General features: G+C 47.7%; 4 protein-coding genes across 4 annotated transcripts; 1 reads left to right on the top strand and 3 right to left on the bottom strand.

Annotated features, from left to right (window-relative positions):
* Nucleotides 1-248: 248 nt before the first annotated feature.
* Nucleotides 249-2,405, bottom strand: AFUA_5G04400 (uncharacterized protein; the record flags this gene model as incomplete). The annotated part of the gene is made up of 3 exons (XM_742810.3): nt 1,961-2,405; nt 769-1,807; nt 249-620 (listed from the first exon to the last, which is right to left on the bottom strand). Exon 3 carries the CDS (start codon nt 510-512, stop codon nt 249-251), a length of 264 nt encoding a protein of 87 aa, XP_747903.2. The 5' UTR covers nt 513-620; nt 769-1,807; nt 1,961-2,405.
* Nucleotides 2,406-3,921: 1,516 nt separating this feature from the next.
* On the bottom strand, nt 3,922-8,569 carry AFUA_5G04390 (putative cytokinesis regulator (Byr4)). Its single transcript, XM_742811.2, has 2 exons — nt 5,038-8,569; nt 3,922-4,982 (listed from the first exon to the last, which is right to left on the bottom strand). Exons 1-2 carry the CDS (start codon nt 7,439-7,441, stop codon nt 4,396-4,398), a joined length of 2,991 nt encoding a protein of 996 aa, XP_747904.1. The 5' UTR covers nt 7,442-8,569; the 3' UTR covers nt 3,922-4,395.
* An 87-nt stretch (nt 8,570-8,656) lies between these two features.
* AFUA_5G04380 (uncharacterized protein) lies at nt 8,657-10,468 on the top strand (the record flags this gene model as incomplete). Its single annotated transcript, XM_742812.2, has 4 exons — nt 8,657-9,253; nt 9,351-9,568; nt 9,651-9,927; nt 9,993-10,468. Exons 1-4 carry the CDS (start codon nt 9,094-9,096, stop codon nt 10,466-10,468), a joined length of 1,131 nt encoding a protein of 376 aa, XP_747905.1. The 5' UTR covers nt 8,657-9,093.
* A 172-nt stretch (nt 10,469-10,640) lies between these two features.
* AFUA_5G04370 (putative NADH-ubiquinone oxidoreductase, subunit G) lies at nt 10,641-13,623 on the bottom strand. The gene is made up of 5 exons (XM_742813.2): nt 13,290-13,623; nt 13,111-13,233; nt 13,035-13,057; nt 11,100-12,981; nt 10,641-11,047 (listed from the first exon to the last, which is right to left on the bottom strand). Exons 3-5 carry the CDS (start codon nt 13,048-13,050, stop codon nt 10,945-10,947), a joined length of 2,001 nt encoding a protein of 666 aa, XP_747906.1. The 5' UTR covers nt 13,051-13,057; nt 13,111-13,233; nt 13,290-13,623; the 3' UTR covers nt 10,641-10,944.
* Between the last annotated feature and the right edge of the window lie 123 nt (nt 13,624-13,746).

The raw sequence follows: 13,746 nt of genomic DNA, 5'->3' as shown, positions 1-13,746 counted from the left end.
TTCCTTATGTTCCGTGCTCTTCTGGCATGAATCAATGCTTTGTCTTGTTTCTTGACTGATAGATCGTCCACATAACTGTTGTACCACATAAGTGGGTGTACTTTAGAGCATGAGAAGAGGCCGGAATCAAACAGCTTACCATCTTATCAATTGGTCAAATTCCCTCACGCTAGGAAAACCCTCCAATGGAGGAATAACTGGCTCTGACAGCATCGTGTTCTCATTGAAAGATTCCTGGCTTTCTATGCCTATCTCACTGTTTGCTTCACAAAGAGGAAGATACCTCGGCGACTGCAAATATCGCGGTCGCCGTGTACATTGTGCGGGTTGGTGCTGCACAACTTCATCTTCTGGGGCGACCGGAATGGGGTGCGTAGATGATTGATTGATTCCGAGAGGTAAGCCGGCTTGAGTGTAGGGGGGTCCAACTTGAGGTGCGTATGAACCGAACGTTTGCTGAGAGAAATGGTGTGGTGCCGTGCCATTGCTGCTGAAGTCATAGCTATCTGCATGATTATAAGAGATGGGTAGAGCAATCTGTTGATTCACTACATAGTTGTCATGGCCCTCAGTGATACGCCTACTAAAGTCGCTCATGTCGATGGACTGTTACAGCTTCGCTGGTTGAATACCGTGTAAGCGTGGCTCGCAGGCGAAGACAGGTAATGATTAAGGACGTATGCCAGGTTTTCGTAATACCTGAAGACATACCATGACAGAATAACTACACAGGAGGATGTACTGAGGAGAAAACATAGAGAGACTCACCCTAGCTGTCGATATCTGAAGATCTGTTCCTGAAGTGGGTGGATTTCCAGCCAGATTGCTCGCATTTATGAACGGGGAAGCACCGAGGAGGAATTGGGTAGATCAGTTGGAGCAGAAGAACCCTGGGTTTATTGAAATGAGCCGACAACTAAATATATGTTTGAAAGGTTCGAGCCCATCCCGACCCAGTCCAGTATGACTTGCATGAAGGGGACTGCCATACTAAGTAAGAAACCATAACAATTGTATTCAGCAGCGATGCAAGGTCACCCCCGATAGAGATTGCAAAGGGTACGAATACAGCTGCTGCAATCCCTGAAGAAAAAAAAAGAAAAAAAGAAAAAAAGAAGAGACAGAAGCCAAAGCCCTAACATAGGTGTGCTGAAAAGACAGATGCCCTAGGGCCAGGTGAGGTCGACGCTTGAGCAGCTATGAGGGTAGGCTACCACCAGCCTGTCAGGTACCATGTATGCAGAGATGAGCTCGTTTGCGACAAAGTGCAGTAGGCTGCGGCATTAGGAGAACAAATATTCAAGTTAATGGAAATTTAAGCAGCAAAAGCACTGCAACAAAGTTGGAGTTGTGAAAAGGACAGGGATCCAACGTTAGACTCAACAGGAGACGGAAAGCAGGATAATGATATGAAAACAGGAGGGGTATCAGAGGATGAAGAGTGTCACATTGCCATTTTTTCATAATGAAATAGTCGGTCTGAACTTCTCTATTAGATCATTGGCCAACATATGAAATGAGAGGAAGATCGAACAGGGTGATATTGACAGTATCAGGTCTGTAAAGCTTGCTGCTTTCGCTTGTAGAATAGTACCTAGATAACACTCGGAATGCATGAGTACAGACCTACCAGACTTCTTGGTTGCTGATCTTGGCAATCATAATGAGATTGCATAGGCACTTGACCATTGACCACTGCCACTCTTAGGGTGGGGGATGGGGAAGGCTCATCCGAATATCATGTCTGGGCAAGTAACCACTACAGAGATTTCTTGTCCTTTTGTTTTCATAGTGTTACAGGAAAGGGCTGTAGGGTTTGGTCACTGTCAGTAACAGTCCTGAAATGCCTATGCCCGTGCCCATCTAGACAGATGGGAGATCAAACAATAGCACAATAGGACAAGTGATTCAACACCAATTATCAATAGTGACGGAGGTTTGATTGCTAGGTTCAGCTTACGGGCAACTGAGTGTATGCCATAATTGCAGGCTGCAGGGCGCCTAGGGATGCGCAAATATTTGCGTCGGATCCTCTCGAAATCATTGGACCATAATATGTAGGAGTGTTTGGGAACACGAGCCTCGACAGGGCTCTTCTCTGCAGTTGTTGCTGGGGGCTCTCTCCTCGCCAGTACCTATGCTTCCAGGTGCATCCGAAAAGCTGGCTGGCACAAAAGGAAATAAACTTTGCCACTTAATAATAAACATCATTCAAGCAGAGGGTGGTTGACACATCAGCATTGGATGGCACACGACGTGGTGAAAGGATGCGGTCAGATTTCCTGTAGCACAGTCTTGAACCTGGCTCTTCTACCGTTTGCTTTTCACCCAAGCCCGCTGAAAATTGACAAAGATATGACAGCGAACTCAATCTGGTTATGAACATGGCCAAAACCAATGATTTCATCCTGGGTCGGGCTGGATGATAACTACCTAGTGGTAATCCATTAAGAATTCCTAGCTGATTGGCGGACCCTGGGCAGTGAGTGGGGATTCGTGGATCGTGATTAACTTCTGTATTGCCTGTAGTTCCATCAATAGGTTAATTTGCTTGTTTCATGTCATTTTCTTTCACCGGAAGTTATATTGGTGCCAGTTGGTAAGTCCAGACACAAGGGCATATGAACAGCCTCCTCTGGAGACCACCTCTGCTCTTCTACTCCAGCAGCCATTGGCGAGCTGTGTCCCTTTCAAATCAACCATAACATATATGGATGGTTGGCCCCATTATGTACACTAAGCTGGGGGGCAACGGTCGGTAGCGGCCATTCAGTTGGAGCAAAACGCCAGTATTGACTAAAAATCTATATAGAAGCTCCTGGCATTCTTCGATTGCCTACCCAGCCAATCATTACAAGCTTTCAAGTAATACCTACTAGTGATGAGAGAGGTGAGAAGCAGAGAAGACTGACGAGATAGATATGGAGAGATGACGGCCTGAGGAGAAGTGGGAGAAAAATGAAAGTTGGTTCAAGTCGACAAACTTGTTACATACATGAGCCGAGACTTCTCTCGTTTGTTAATGTTGGCGCGCTGTAAGGAAGAACTGGATCAATGTAATCTCATATCCGAGCTGAAGGATTCATTCTGCTTCGCATTTTATGCAGTGTGTTTCTAAGGGTTGTACACAAGTGTTAATAATATCATGCTCCCTCTTTTCTAATGGTGCTTGTTTGTCCTGGATTAATCATCCCGGCTGGCCTCTTCTGTCTGTCCATACTTTATCTCTTGCTTACTATATATACCATTATTGTATGCACTTATTACGATCTTGCAGGCATTGGCCTTATTATTGGTTCACTTTTCGTCCCCTAGCCATGAAGCCTTGAAAGGTCCGCTTTTTCCCATGCATGCAGCCACTGTTCTCTACAAGGCATAGAGATGCTATTGGTTGACTGGCAATGTGGACTAGAAGCAGCCTGTCGTGGCTCACTCCTAGGGAGAACTGCTATGCTTCAGCCTGCGAAAAAACAACCGAACGTGATATATAGGGAGCAAGATGTCCCTATGCGAGAGGTCTCATCCATACATGGAGAAGGTGTCCAGGGCCCTAATATATTACTTCTTTGCTAGATATACTCTCGGTCAGTGTTATCCCTCATTGCCCTACAGCTCCAGTAATACCATGGATATATTTGTCGGGAAAGATTGAATTTGGCAGGTATTAGGTAGGTAGGCAGCATTTATTGCTATCCAAGGCAGCTCTCCGCGCTCACCTACGTACACGAGCAACGCTTTGCTCAATAACAGACATCATATCTCCTACAACAACACATCCCGGCTAGGAATGAGCGCCAACCTATGAACCTAGATAGCACAAGAATTCAATCATCGCGAATAGATCTATCTCGAATCTCTTTCCGACCATCTCATTTGAGTCTAGAAAGATAAAACTTGAAACAAATGATTAAGCCAAAGTTAGCCCTAAATATCAAATTCGGCAGGAAAGAAGTGATGCGTATGCACAAACATGCCGATATTGGACCAAGTCACAAAAGAAAATTTGGTTACGGGCTAACAAATCTGGACAGGATATATTGTGGCAAGTTACAGGTACACAAAAGCTACAATAAATTGCCTTCCCAAAGCAGCATTTCATCAGAGACAAGAAAAGGTCAAAGTCATCTCTCGCTGGCCAGTTACATCAGGGCCAACAAGAATATATCGTAAGCTCATACAGGAAGTTCATAGCAGCTGACCCAGAGGGAACACCCACCCATATAGAAGCATCGTCCCAGTCGAGTTTTCACTTGATCAATACCTCGACGCTCCATTCAATGAAAGGAATTGCAACAATAAGAACAGACCTTCACCAGAATGCTTTCCTGGGTATGGAAACATTTCCAGATTAATAGTTAGTTATGCCTTCCGAAAGACGAAGTATGTTGAAAATGTTCACATGCGGCGGACTTCTTGAGTTTGATGAGAACCATTCACACCAACTATATCTCGGATAGCCCACCTCCAACAGTTTCCATGTCTATCACGTTCGGAATGAACCCATTTTTCAACCTTTCGCCTCCACTTCTCTTCCTCGACACGTTGGCGTCTCACGAATTCTGGGCCAACATCAAACTCCTCTGTCATGGGCCACTCGTCTGAGGAGTCGCCGCAACTCGGCTCATCACCACTCACAGTACGTTCGACGACATCGTAACTACCAGAACCTGGGCCACCTGGAGGCTTTCTCTGACTTTTTTCCTCGAGGTCATCAAGTCCGGCGAAGACATCGTCTTCAACCTGCACTGCCACCATCCCCTGTGCGCCCGGCTGAGATGACGCCAGCTTCAACCAGCACATGCGTCGTGGATCGAAAACCATCCCACCAACGACCTGCACATTCTGCATCGCACTCACATTGGTGATCAACGCAGGTGCCGGTTTGGGGGACTTTGGCGATCTTAGAGAATCAAACCCAATAACGGAAGTCTCGTTTCCCTCCCATTGGAAAGAGTCCGGATTGTATTGCATTCCGTTCACACCTAGAAAAAAATTGTCAACTTTAAAACAACTCATATGTAGGGGGACAACACGTACACTTCGGTTCCTGGGAGCCCTTCCCTATTGACTTGATCAGGAAGGGCTTACCACCGGATGCTGTGACACCTCTAGTTTTTCTGCCAAGCGTCGCCGGGTTCGAAGGAGCACGAGCGATGTTAGGATTTTTCGAGTTTGAGCTGAGAGGGCCAAGTGGATTGCTCTCACGACTTTTCAGGCTAAATGCCTTCGAAGCGATACGTTGTTCCCTTGCATTTCTTGAGGCGTTTGTATCCCGCGCAAACCGAGGAGTAAGGTCGCATGATGTAGGGACAGTACTTGAAGTCGACGGCGGTTTCAGAACTTCTGTTCGTGAGGGACGAGTCTGATTATGACCGAGTCTGCTGCGGAGGGACCTCGGGACACCACGTCCAATTGGGTGCTTGATGAACTTGCTCTCTGCAAGGGAGGACGTAGGGAGATCATCAAATAATTCCAGCTCAGTCCCATCGCCGAAATTACGCCTCCGCGTAGGTCTAGTGATAGTCTGCTTCGCAGCTGTAATCAAATTTTTACACTGAGATTCATCAGTAACGCTGTTCGAAATCGAATGTCGGCCTGATCGAGAGTATCGAGATACAGGGACTCGTGAACTAAATATTTCGCTAGAACCATCGGAATTTGTCCGACGAAAGTGTCGAGGACCCTTTACATTGACGTGATGAGATTGAGTTTCGGAAGCCCCAGCTGGAATAAATGGCGTTTGGCCCTTGCGACTCAAAAATCTTGAGTCATTTTCTGCGCATTCCCCTGGCATCCTTGCTCGAACGTGAGAAATGGACGAGCGGGCTGATTCATCTTCACGAGAAAGAGAACCCTGTGAGTATGACAAGTGTGCAGATTGCGGTACACTTCGAATAGTCGGCATGGATCGTTTGTTCCTGAGGGGTTGTGTGCCGCTAGTGGCGCGGTCGCTGCTCAATGGGGTTTTGGGAGATCGAGACGTCACAGATCGCCGGGCTGGTGTCGAAGGCGTTGGAGATGTCGATATTGGTCTTGAAGGCAGGCTAGAGATGGAGGCATGGTTTACATGGCCCCTCGCCCAAGATCGTAAGCCCGGAAATTTTGACAGCGGAGCTCCACTTTCTGAAACGGTCTCGAGATGTGTTGAATGACGGTCATGACCAAAGAGGCGCGGAATCCGAGACCTGGGAGAGACCGCAGTATTTGTGAATGTGATGGAGGTTGTTGAGCGGCGCGCCGGACTGCTGGGACGCTCAACCTTGTATTTTACGTTTGGGTTGAGGGAAAGCTTCTTCAAATCGAAAGCATCGCCGCTTTCAATTTCGAGACCCGCAAAAAAATCATCCGAGCTAGTCAGCTCATATTCGGCCTGGCCTGATGGCGAGAAGCGTGGCTTATCAGTAGAGCAGGTACTCTGGCGTTTCTTCAACATTGATTCCAGATCCAGAGGACCCTCTGGAATTACAAGTCCATCAAGCCCTTCATCCTCGCTCTCGCCTGTCCGGCAACTGGAGGCACTAGGACTAACAACCGAGACTGCAGAGCTTGGAATCGAACGGTGGTCTCTCTTTGTGCCACCGAAACGAATCCCTATACTACCTTCGGACCAATCCAGGTCGAAATCGTCTGCAGCAGTGCTAGTGGCCTCCGTACCGTCTTTGCGAAGAGAAAGATGAAGAGGAAAATCATCTGCTGGTAATTCGAAGTCGTCCTCAACATTTTCGACCAGCGCATCGATCTTTGTTACGTTGTGCTCGGTAATTGATTTGGTCGATTTTGGTGATCGAGGTTTCGCAACTTTGATGGTAGGGACCTTGTCAATATCCGCCAAGCTGTGATTGCTATCATCCGTAAATTGACTTAGATTTGTCAGGGCTGACTGCAATCGCGTCGAAAGATCATCTTCCCATAAAGGAGAAGGAGATCTTTTCACCGGACTGTTTGTGGCTGAACTGAGCTGCCTGAGGGTCTCCGGAAAAACCGTGTCCTTAAACTTTTTGAGCTCAAGCGCAGCATCAGGACCTGGAAGCTCAACATCGTCAGACCAATCGTCTATAAAGTTCTTCCTCGGTTTTCTTCGCCCAAGTCGCTTGATCGTTCCCCCAATGAGAGCCGATTTGGGAACGTTGACTGGCAAGGGAATCCCTGCATTCTTGGCAGATGCAATGGCGTCTTCGCTCAAATCTTCGTCGTCATCCGGAAGTTGAACCTGCAAATCCTCATCTTCTGCCGCGTTTGAGTCCAGATCAGAGCGAGTAGACCGACGGGATGATATAGAGTCTCGATGACCTGACCGACGAGTGGATACATTCGTTACGGATGTAGCAGTTGACGCCGTACGGATATGGATGTCTTCGTAACAGTGTAGATCCCCGTCGTCGTCCCAGCACTCGATCGTCTCTTCGTCCCCATGTGGGACCTGACAGGTCGATGACTCCATGTTACGGACAGCTTCTCGAAGAACCGGTGGCGACAGGAGAGACTATCATGTAAATTTAAGTTGGACCAACTTAGGACAGGCGAATCCGGGGAGCGGGCTCAGAAATCTCCCTCGCTAACACAGAGTCGGAAGCCAATTGGGGCATCATCCCGTTCTCCCTCGGTGGAAGTGCAGTAATCCCAACGCAGAGCGTCAAAGGCTAACTCAAACCTGATGGCAGTACTGGGGATCTTCCAGGTACGTCTTCCACTGCAGATTCAGGTTGAACTTGGACTCGGGGAGTTAGTGAGCCAAGCTATGGAGATCAATGCAATCAACGCTCCGGAAGACACCAGGAATGAACTGAAGATCTAGGCTTGTAGTATGCTGTTTAATAGAAAAGGGTCGAGGTTTTTGAGGCACGAAGCTCGCGGCGAAGTATGATTTAATTCAAGCGAAATAGTTCAAAGCAATGTATGAGGTCGCACGGTCATTAGGGTGAGTGGCGGGAAGGATTCCTCCTGGAGGGTGGAGGGAATGTGCTTTTAGGGGACGGGACGACAAGGGGGAGAACAATGAGGAGACACTTGAAGTTCTTGGAGTATGTGACTGGGGACAACTAAATCTCGCCCTCTGTTTCTCCACCCCCTCAGCCTTATCTTTTTGATACAAATACTAATATTCCCTGCCACCTATTCGTCAGAGACGATTCTATTAAAAATAAAGCATTCTTTGAGAGGAAAAAAGGTTGGAAAGCTATTCAGACGAAGGGAGGAATACCCATGGCACCTCTCTCACTTGCCCTTAAGTTGTCTTGCTACGGGGTACTAGCTACCCAAATAGAGAAGTGTGCTCATCGAAACTCTCTATTTGTTCAACAACAACAACACTAATTTCTATCATACTAGCGGCATAAATGCTTTTTCAGCCCTCGGCCGTCCAGGATGTGTATTCATGCAGCGTCAATGTAATATCCAGCTTAAAAGGCGATGTCGTTCTCCAGGTAATAGCCTGAGTCACAAATAATGGATGTAAAGAGTCGAAAGGCGAGTGCTCAGATTATAGCAAAAATTTTTGACTAGCAATTATGCATAAGTATCTGTATCATTGCGCCCAACCTTACAGAGGTGGTCGAATTTTCACGTCGGGTGTGTTTGTAATGCTCCGAGAGCATTTGAGTTTGGTCTTGATTTGGGCGCTCGCATGATTGATTGGCTCATCCAAAGCCGTTGATCTCGAGCAAATACCTATGAAAAGAGAGGTACTATTGGGAGACTGCTGTCCTTGGGGATACAAAGTCTACCTGCTGTAGGTACCTATTTAATCTCTGACAACTAGCATTAACTCTTGTAAAATTCGACTGGACAGCTTCGTGGGCGGCATTCTTGGCTGTCAATCATTCATGGTTGCGTTTGATCTTCACTAACATGAGGCTCTTCGCGGAACGGGCAGATTTCTCCAACCTTGGGTGACGTTGATGCCTAGTTGGCTTGCCATTCTTATGGAAACAAGAATGAATAGGCAGCAATAACGGCTCCATTCAATGAAAGACACATAGTTTCTGAGAAATAAGAGGTTCTCTGACGTCTGATCGCAGAGCTGGCTTGCACGCATTGGCCATTAACCACAGCCATTAACCACAGCGCGGAACACCCAGCATACACACTGTCATTATGCCCTCTAGCACACTCGATCTCTCTCAGAGGATCCTCCGCATTTCCAGGAGTGATGATACCCAAGGTTACGTGCTCCTCCAGGTCTCCCCCATCAGCTCTAGTGCCCTGGATCTGGATATTGTTGCGACTGAAGGGGAGAACCCCTATACTGGCACTGGTATGTTCTGATTGAATCATTCTCTGCGTGATCAGTTCATATATCACATCATCGTCTCCTTTCTGCCCTGAACCAATTCCTAAGTCAAGTGACACAGTGCGACAAACCCGCCTGAAAACTCTCTGCGCGAAGAACTACCGAGGTAGCGACGACGAATGGGCTCAAATCGTGTCATATGTTTTTGGTCAGCTCAAAGAATCCGTCCCAAAGTCCGAAATACTCTCTGGAATTGAATCTTCGGCGAGTATCGTCGAATCGGGCGACACTAGTAGGGATCTAGTTATCACGATACGCAAACGAGTCCAATCCATCACAGTAGGCTCCCGTCATCAGCGATCTTTTCCCCTATCAATCTAATTCCTGACAGCAACGGCTGGGTTCTGTGACCCTAAGACAGGATGATGAACAAGCCATTCAACTATTTGATTGGTCGGGTGCGGCTGTTGCAAGGGCAGATGTTCTCGAGGAACGTCTTTCCACTTTAACCGATCGTTATCGCGCCGCCGAAAACACAATCCAACGACTCAACCAGCAGTTGGAAGAATTCATGCGCGCCAAGACCCAGCACGATGAGTTACTGATGACCAATTTCGTGCAATTGTTGAATGAGAAGAAACTCAAGATTCGCAATCAACAACGCCTCTTGGCCTCTGCAAAGGTAGACTCTGAAAAAGGTATGATTTTGTCGTGGCAATTGCATTGAATATATGGCATCATTGACTCATGGCACTCAATAAAGCATCAGAGATTCGGTCAGCAATCACGGGCACACTTCCTCTCTCTAGCCCGTCCAATTCCAAAACAAAGCGATCCGCTCAAGAGATGTTAGACAGTGAATCTGATAGTGAGGACAGATTTGAGAGGATGGAAGTAGATCACTCTGGGCGAAACGATGGTCGCTCAGACGATCAGGAAACAGAAGATGAAGAAACTTCTACGCCCCAGCCCCTTGAAGATGACGAAAACACAAACACAGGCGAATCACTTGTGTCACCATCAATAGAACACAAGCGCGAAGACAACAAGCAGGCATCAGACGAAACACCTCAAAACAGGACTATAGTAACAAATTCAGCCGTCCCGCCACCCCGAAGAGAGCTTCCATTTGCTAAGAAGCCACAGATGAATCATATGTCACAAAGATCAAACGAATCCGTTGCTGCAGGGGAGGATGCTGAAGAAACGGCAGGGGAGACTGATGACGATGAGTTGTAATTGTGGCGATCGTTGTGAGTCGGAACTCCCTAGAAATCAAAGTTTCAATCTTTCCCAGCCTGAGGCAGATTAAACACTTCGTATGACTACTATATCACTTCAATTAGACCGAATAAAGCGAGATAAGACCCCAGAGGCTTATTCAGAAAAGCTGCAACATCTAAATTTTCACCTCCTTTGAGCCAGGAGGACGGACCGTAATACCCATGGAAGGGTCCACATTGAATAGCTTCTTTTGGCTCGGAAGACGGTCATTTTCTCCGCATCATATGTACATATTCACCTCCCAAGATCAGTTTTGAGGATGACCGACAGCGATTTGGAGATACATTGCCCATGTAAAATGGAAAAGAATCGATAAGTATGGGAAACAAAAAAAGGAGACAAAACAATACATAGGTGGTACATTGAAAACGCCTGATCCAACAGACAAAGGAGAACAGACCGAAATTGCCGCAATACTGAGCCTGCGTGTCCTAGCCGTACAGAGCCTGGGGAGACATTTCACCAGCAGCCATAAAGTTTGTCTCTGGATTTCCAGTGGCCTTAGCTGCTGAACAGCGGGCCATGGTCGGGGAACTAGATTCTCGATTAGCGGTAGGCATGACGCATATTTGAGAAATAGACTGACCTCCGAGCAATGGAATTAGTAAAATAGAAGTCCTCGATAACCTTCTTGAAAGGTGTATTAGTTGGCTGAACGCCCTTGTTCTGGTCAACCAGTTGTACTTTGCTCAGTGAGCTCAGGGAAGTTGGCTCAACGACATCGTACCGGCGCATGACAGGACTTATCTCCTCCATGCGATCGCGGAGTGCCTCAATGTCGTCGTAGGGAAGCGGCTTGTTGAGGAATTCACTGGCAGCACGGATAATCTTCCAGTCGTCACGTGCGGCACCAGGCAAGGAGGTGGCCGCTCGAGTAACCTGGACACGTCCTTCAGTGTTAATATATGTGCCCGACTTCTCCGTATATGCTGCACCGGGGAGAACAACGTCGGCCAACTGAGCACCACGATCACCGTGATGACCCTGATAAATGACAAACGCATCGCTCGGAATTTCGCTTTGACTAACTTCATCTGCTCCTAAGAGCCAGATCATTTTCGGTTTGGTCTGCGCTACTTCTGAAGATGGCGTAGTGAAACCAACTTCATAGGCAGCGGCACGGGATGCAGCACGTTGAAGAACGTTGTAGCCTTGCCATTCAGGGGTGTTGAAGTTGTTTCGATGTTTTTCAACGAAGCTGCCAACAGTTTCGAAGACGGATTTCGCATCCTGATGTTCAGCTGCGGCGCTTCCGACAATGATCATCGGCCGCTTAGCAGAAGCAAGTTTCTCCCCGAATTTTCCAGACAAAGCGGCCTTCAACGAAGAGATGTTTGAGCCAAGGTGTTCGTATTCAAAGGTGCTTTCAAACTCCTCTCCAACCAACCCAATTTGGAGGTCTGAGCGAAGATACTGCTTGCGTATGCGCGCATTGAGAACAGCTGCTTCATGGCGAGGATTCGTAGCCACCAGAAGGATGACATCGGCTTCCTCAATTCCGTAGATTTTGGAATTGAAGAGGTAGTTTGAGCGTATGTCAATTCCATGGGCAATGGGGGAGTCTCCTCTCGGCTGATCCAGAGCTAGGTTATCGGATCCAAGCTTGTTGGCTAAGTCTTTCATCGCCACAAGTGACTCGGCATCGACTAGATGCCCTGCGACAGCCTTGAATTCATTCTCCTTCAGCTGCAGTTTCTGCTGAGCGCTAGATATCTCAGTTAAGGCTTGCTCCCAGGTTGCGGGGACAAATTTTCCGTCTCTTCGAATCAATGGCGTCGTCAGTCTCTGGGTCTTCAAACCGTCACATGCAAACCGAGATTTATCGTCGATCCATTCTTCATTGATGTCGTCATTCAGTCTCGGAAGCACTCGCATGACTTCCATGCCTCTGGTATCTATCCGGACATTGGAGCCCATAGCATCGTGAACATCAATAGACTCGGTGTGCTTCAGTTCCCATGGACGAGCACGGAAAGCATAGGGTTTCGATGTTAGAGCACCAACCGGGCAAAGGTCAATTATATTCCCGGAGAGCTCAGAGTCGAGGTTCTTCTCCAGGTAAGTCCCAATCTGCATATCGTTACCTCTACCGGTAGTTCCGAGGTCCGGGGCACCAGCAACATCGTTCATGAACCGAACGCAGCGAGTGCAGTGTATACACCGGTTCATGGATGTCTTGACGAGAGGTCCGATATTCTTATCTTCAACAGCACGCTTTCCACCAACCTCGTGGAACCGACCGCGGTCAGCTCCGTAGCGCATTGACTGGTCCTGAAGATCGCATTCACCTCCCTGGTCGCAAATAGGACAGTCAAGAGGATGGTTAGCCAGTAGAAATTCCATAACACCCTCCCTCGCTTTATGCACGAGCGGCGAGTCTGTTTTGACATTCATGCCAGGCTGCACAGGCCAAGCGCAGGATGCCACTGGTTTAGGAGCACGTTCAACTTCAACGAGACACATGCGACCTAAGGACTTAGTTTAACCCAATCAATTGAAATAGGCCCTTGAGGAGACATACAATTTCCCGCAATCATTAGTTTTCTGTTCATTCTGTTAGCAAGCTGATTAAACTAGAATGCGCGAGGAAGACATACTCATGATAGCAGTATCTGTAGCAATATTGTCAGTCACACTCGCCAATTTGTAACTGCTCAATCAAACATACCTTGGAACTGTCACGCCTGCCTTTTCACAAGCCTGAATAAGGGCCGAGCCAGCTATTATTTGGTGTCAGTAGGGATACTAGCACCGGGTCATAGGAAATTCGAGCGACCTTCTACTGAAACCTTTTTGCCATCTGGTTCACAAATGTCAGCGCAAAAATACTCGTCAATTCAGACTACCCGGCCTATCCCACCGATTGTGAGCTCCACCTCAGCAGAGCGAGGGGTTGTCGTCACGAAGGTCCTGTTCTTGTTCAATTTAGGGACCCGGAAGGACCGGGCGGCCGCACGAAACAACTGCGGCCGCATAGTGAAATTGAAGTCAAATGCCTTGAGAAGGGGGGAAAGTAGAAACAATCTGAGATGACGAAGAAGGAGAGAAGGGTGGTAGAATCGAAGCGTTGGCAGAGGCTGTTCTTGTCGGAACCACTTTTGGCGTGCTGTGTCGGATTCTGCCAGACACTGGTCCAAACATTACTCTCAAATTGCCGCCTGCGGATTGGTTCGGATGCACGGAGCCTCCGTTATTCCGAATTCTACCTTTTAAAAGAATTCCCGCCGAGTTCA

Source organism: Aspergillus fumigatus, chromosome 5 (genome assembly GCF_000002655.1).
Source record: "Aspergillus fumigatus Af293 chromosome 5, whole genome shotgun sequence".
NCBI classification, from domain to species: Eukaryota; Fungi; Ascomycota; class Eurotiomycetes; order Eurotiales; family Aspergillaceae; genus Aspergillus; species Aspergillus fumigatus.
Note: the sequence above shows the minus strand (reverse complement) of the source record. Positions and strands in the feature narration are given on the sequence as shown.

What these genes read in the sequence shown, in the direction of transcription:
- AFUA_5G04390 (XM_742811.2), bottom strand. Translation starts at nt 7,441, where the DNA reads ATGGAGTCATCGACCTGTCAGGTCCCACATGGGGACGAAGAGACGATC. An exon ending in GGGCTCCCAGGAACCGAAGT is followed by an intron (nt 4,983 to 5,037) that starts GTACGTGTTGTC and finishes ATTTTTTTCTAG; the next exon opens with GTGTGAACGGAATGCAATAC.
- AFUA_5G04370 (XM_742813.2), bottom strand. An exon ending in ACTAATTCCATTGCTCGGAG is followed by an intron (nt 11,048 to 11,099) that starts GTCAGTCTATTT and finishes TCGAGAATCTAG; the next exon opens with TTCCCCGACCATGGCCCGCT.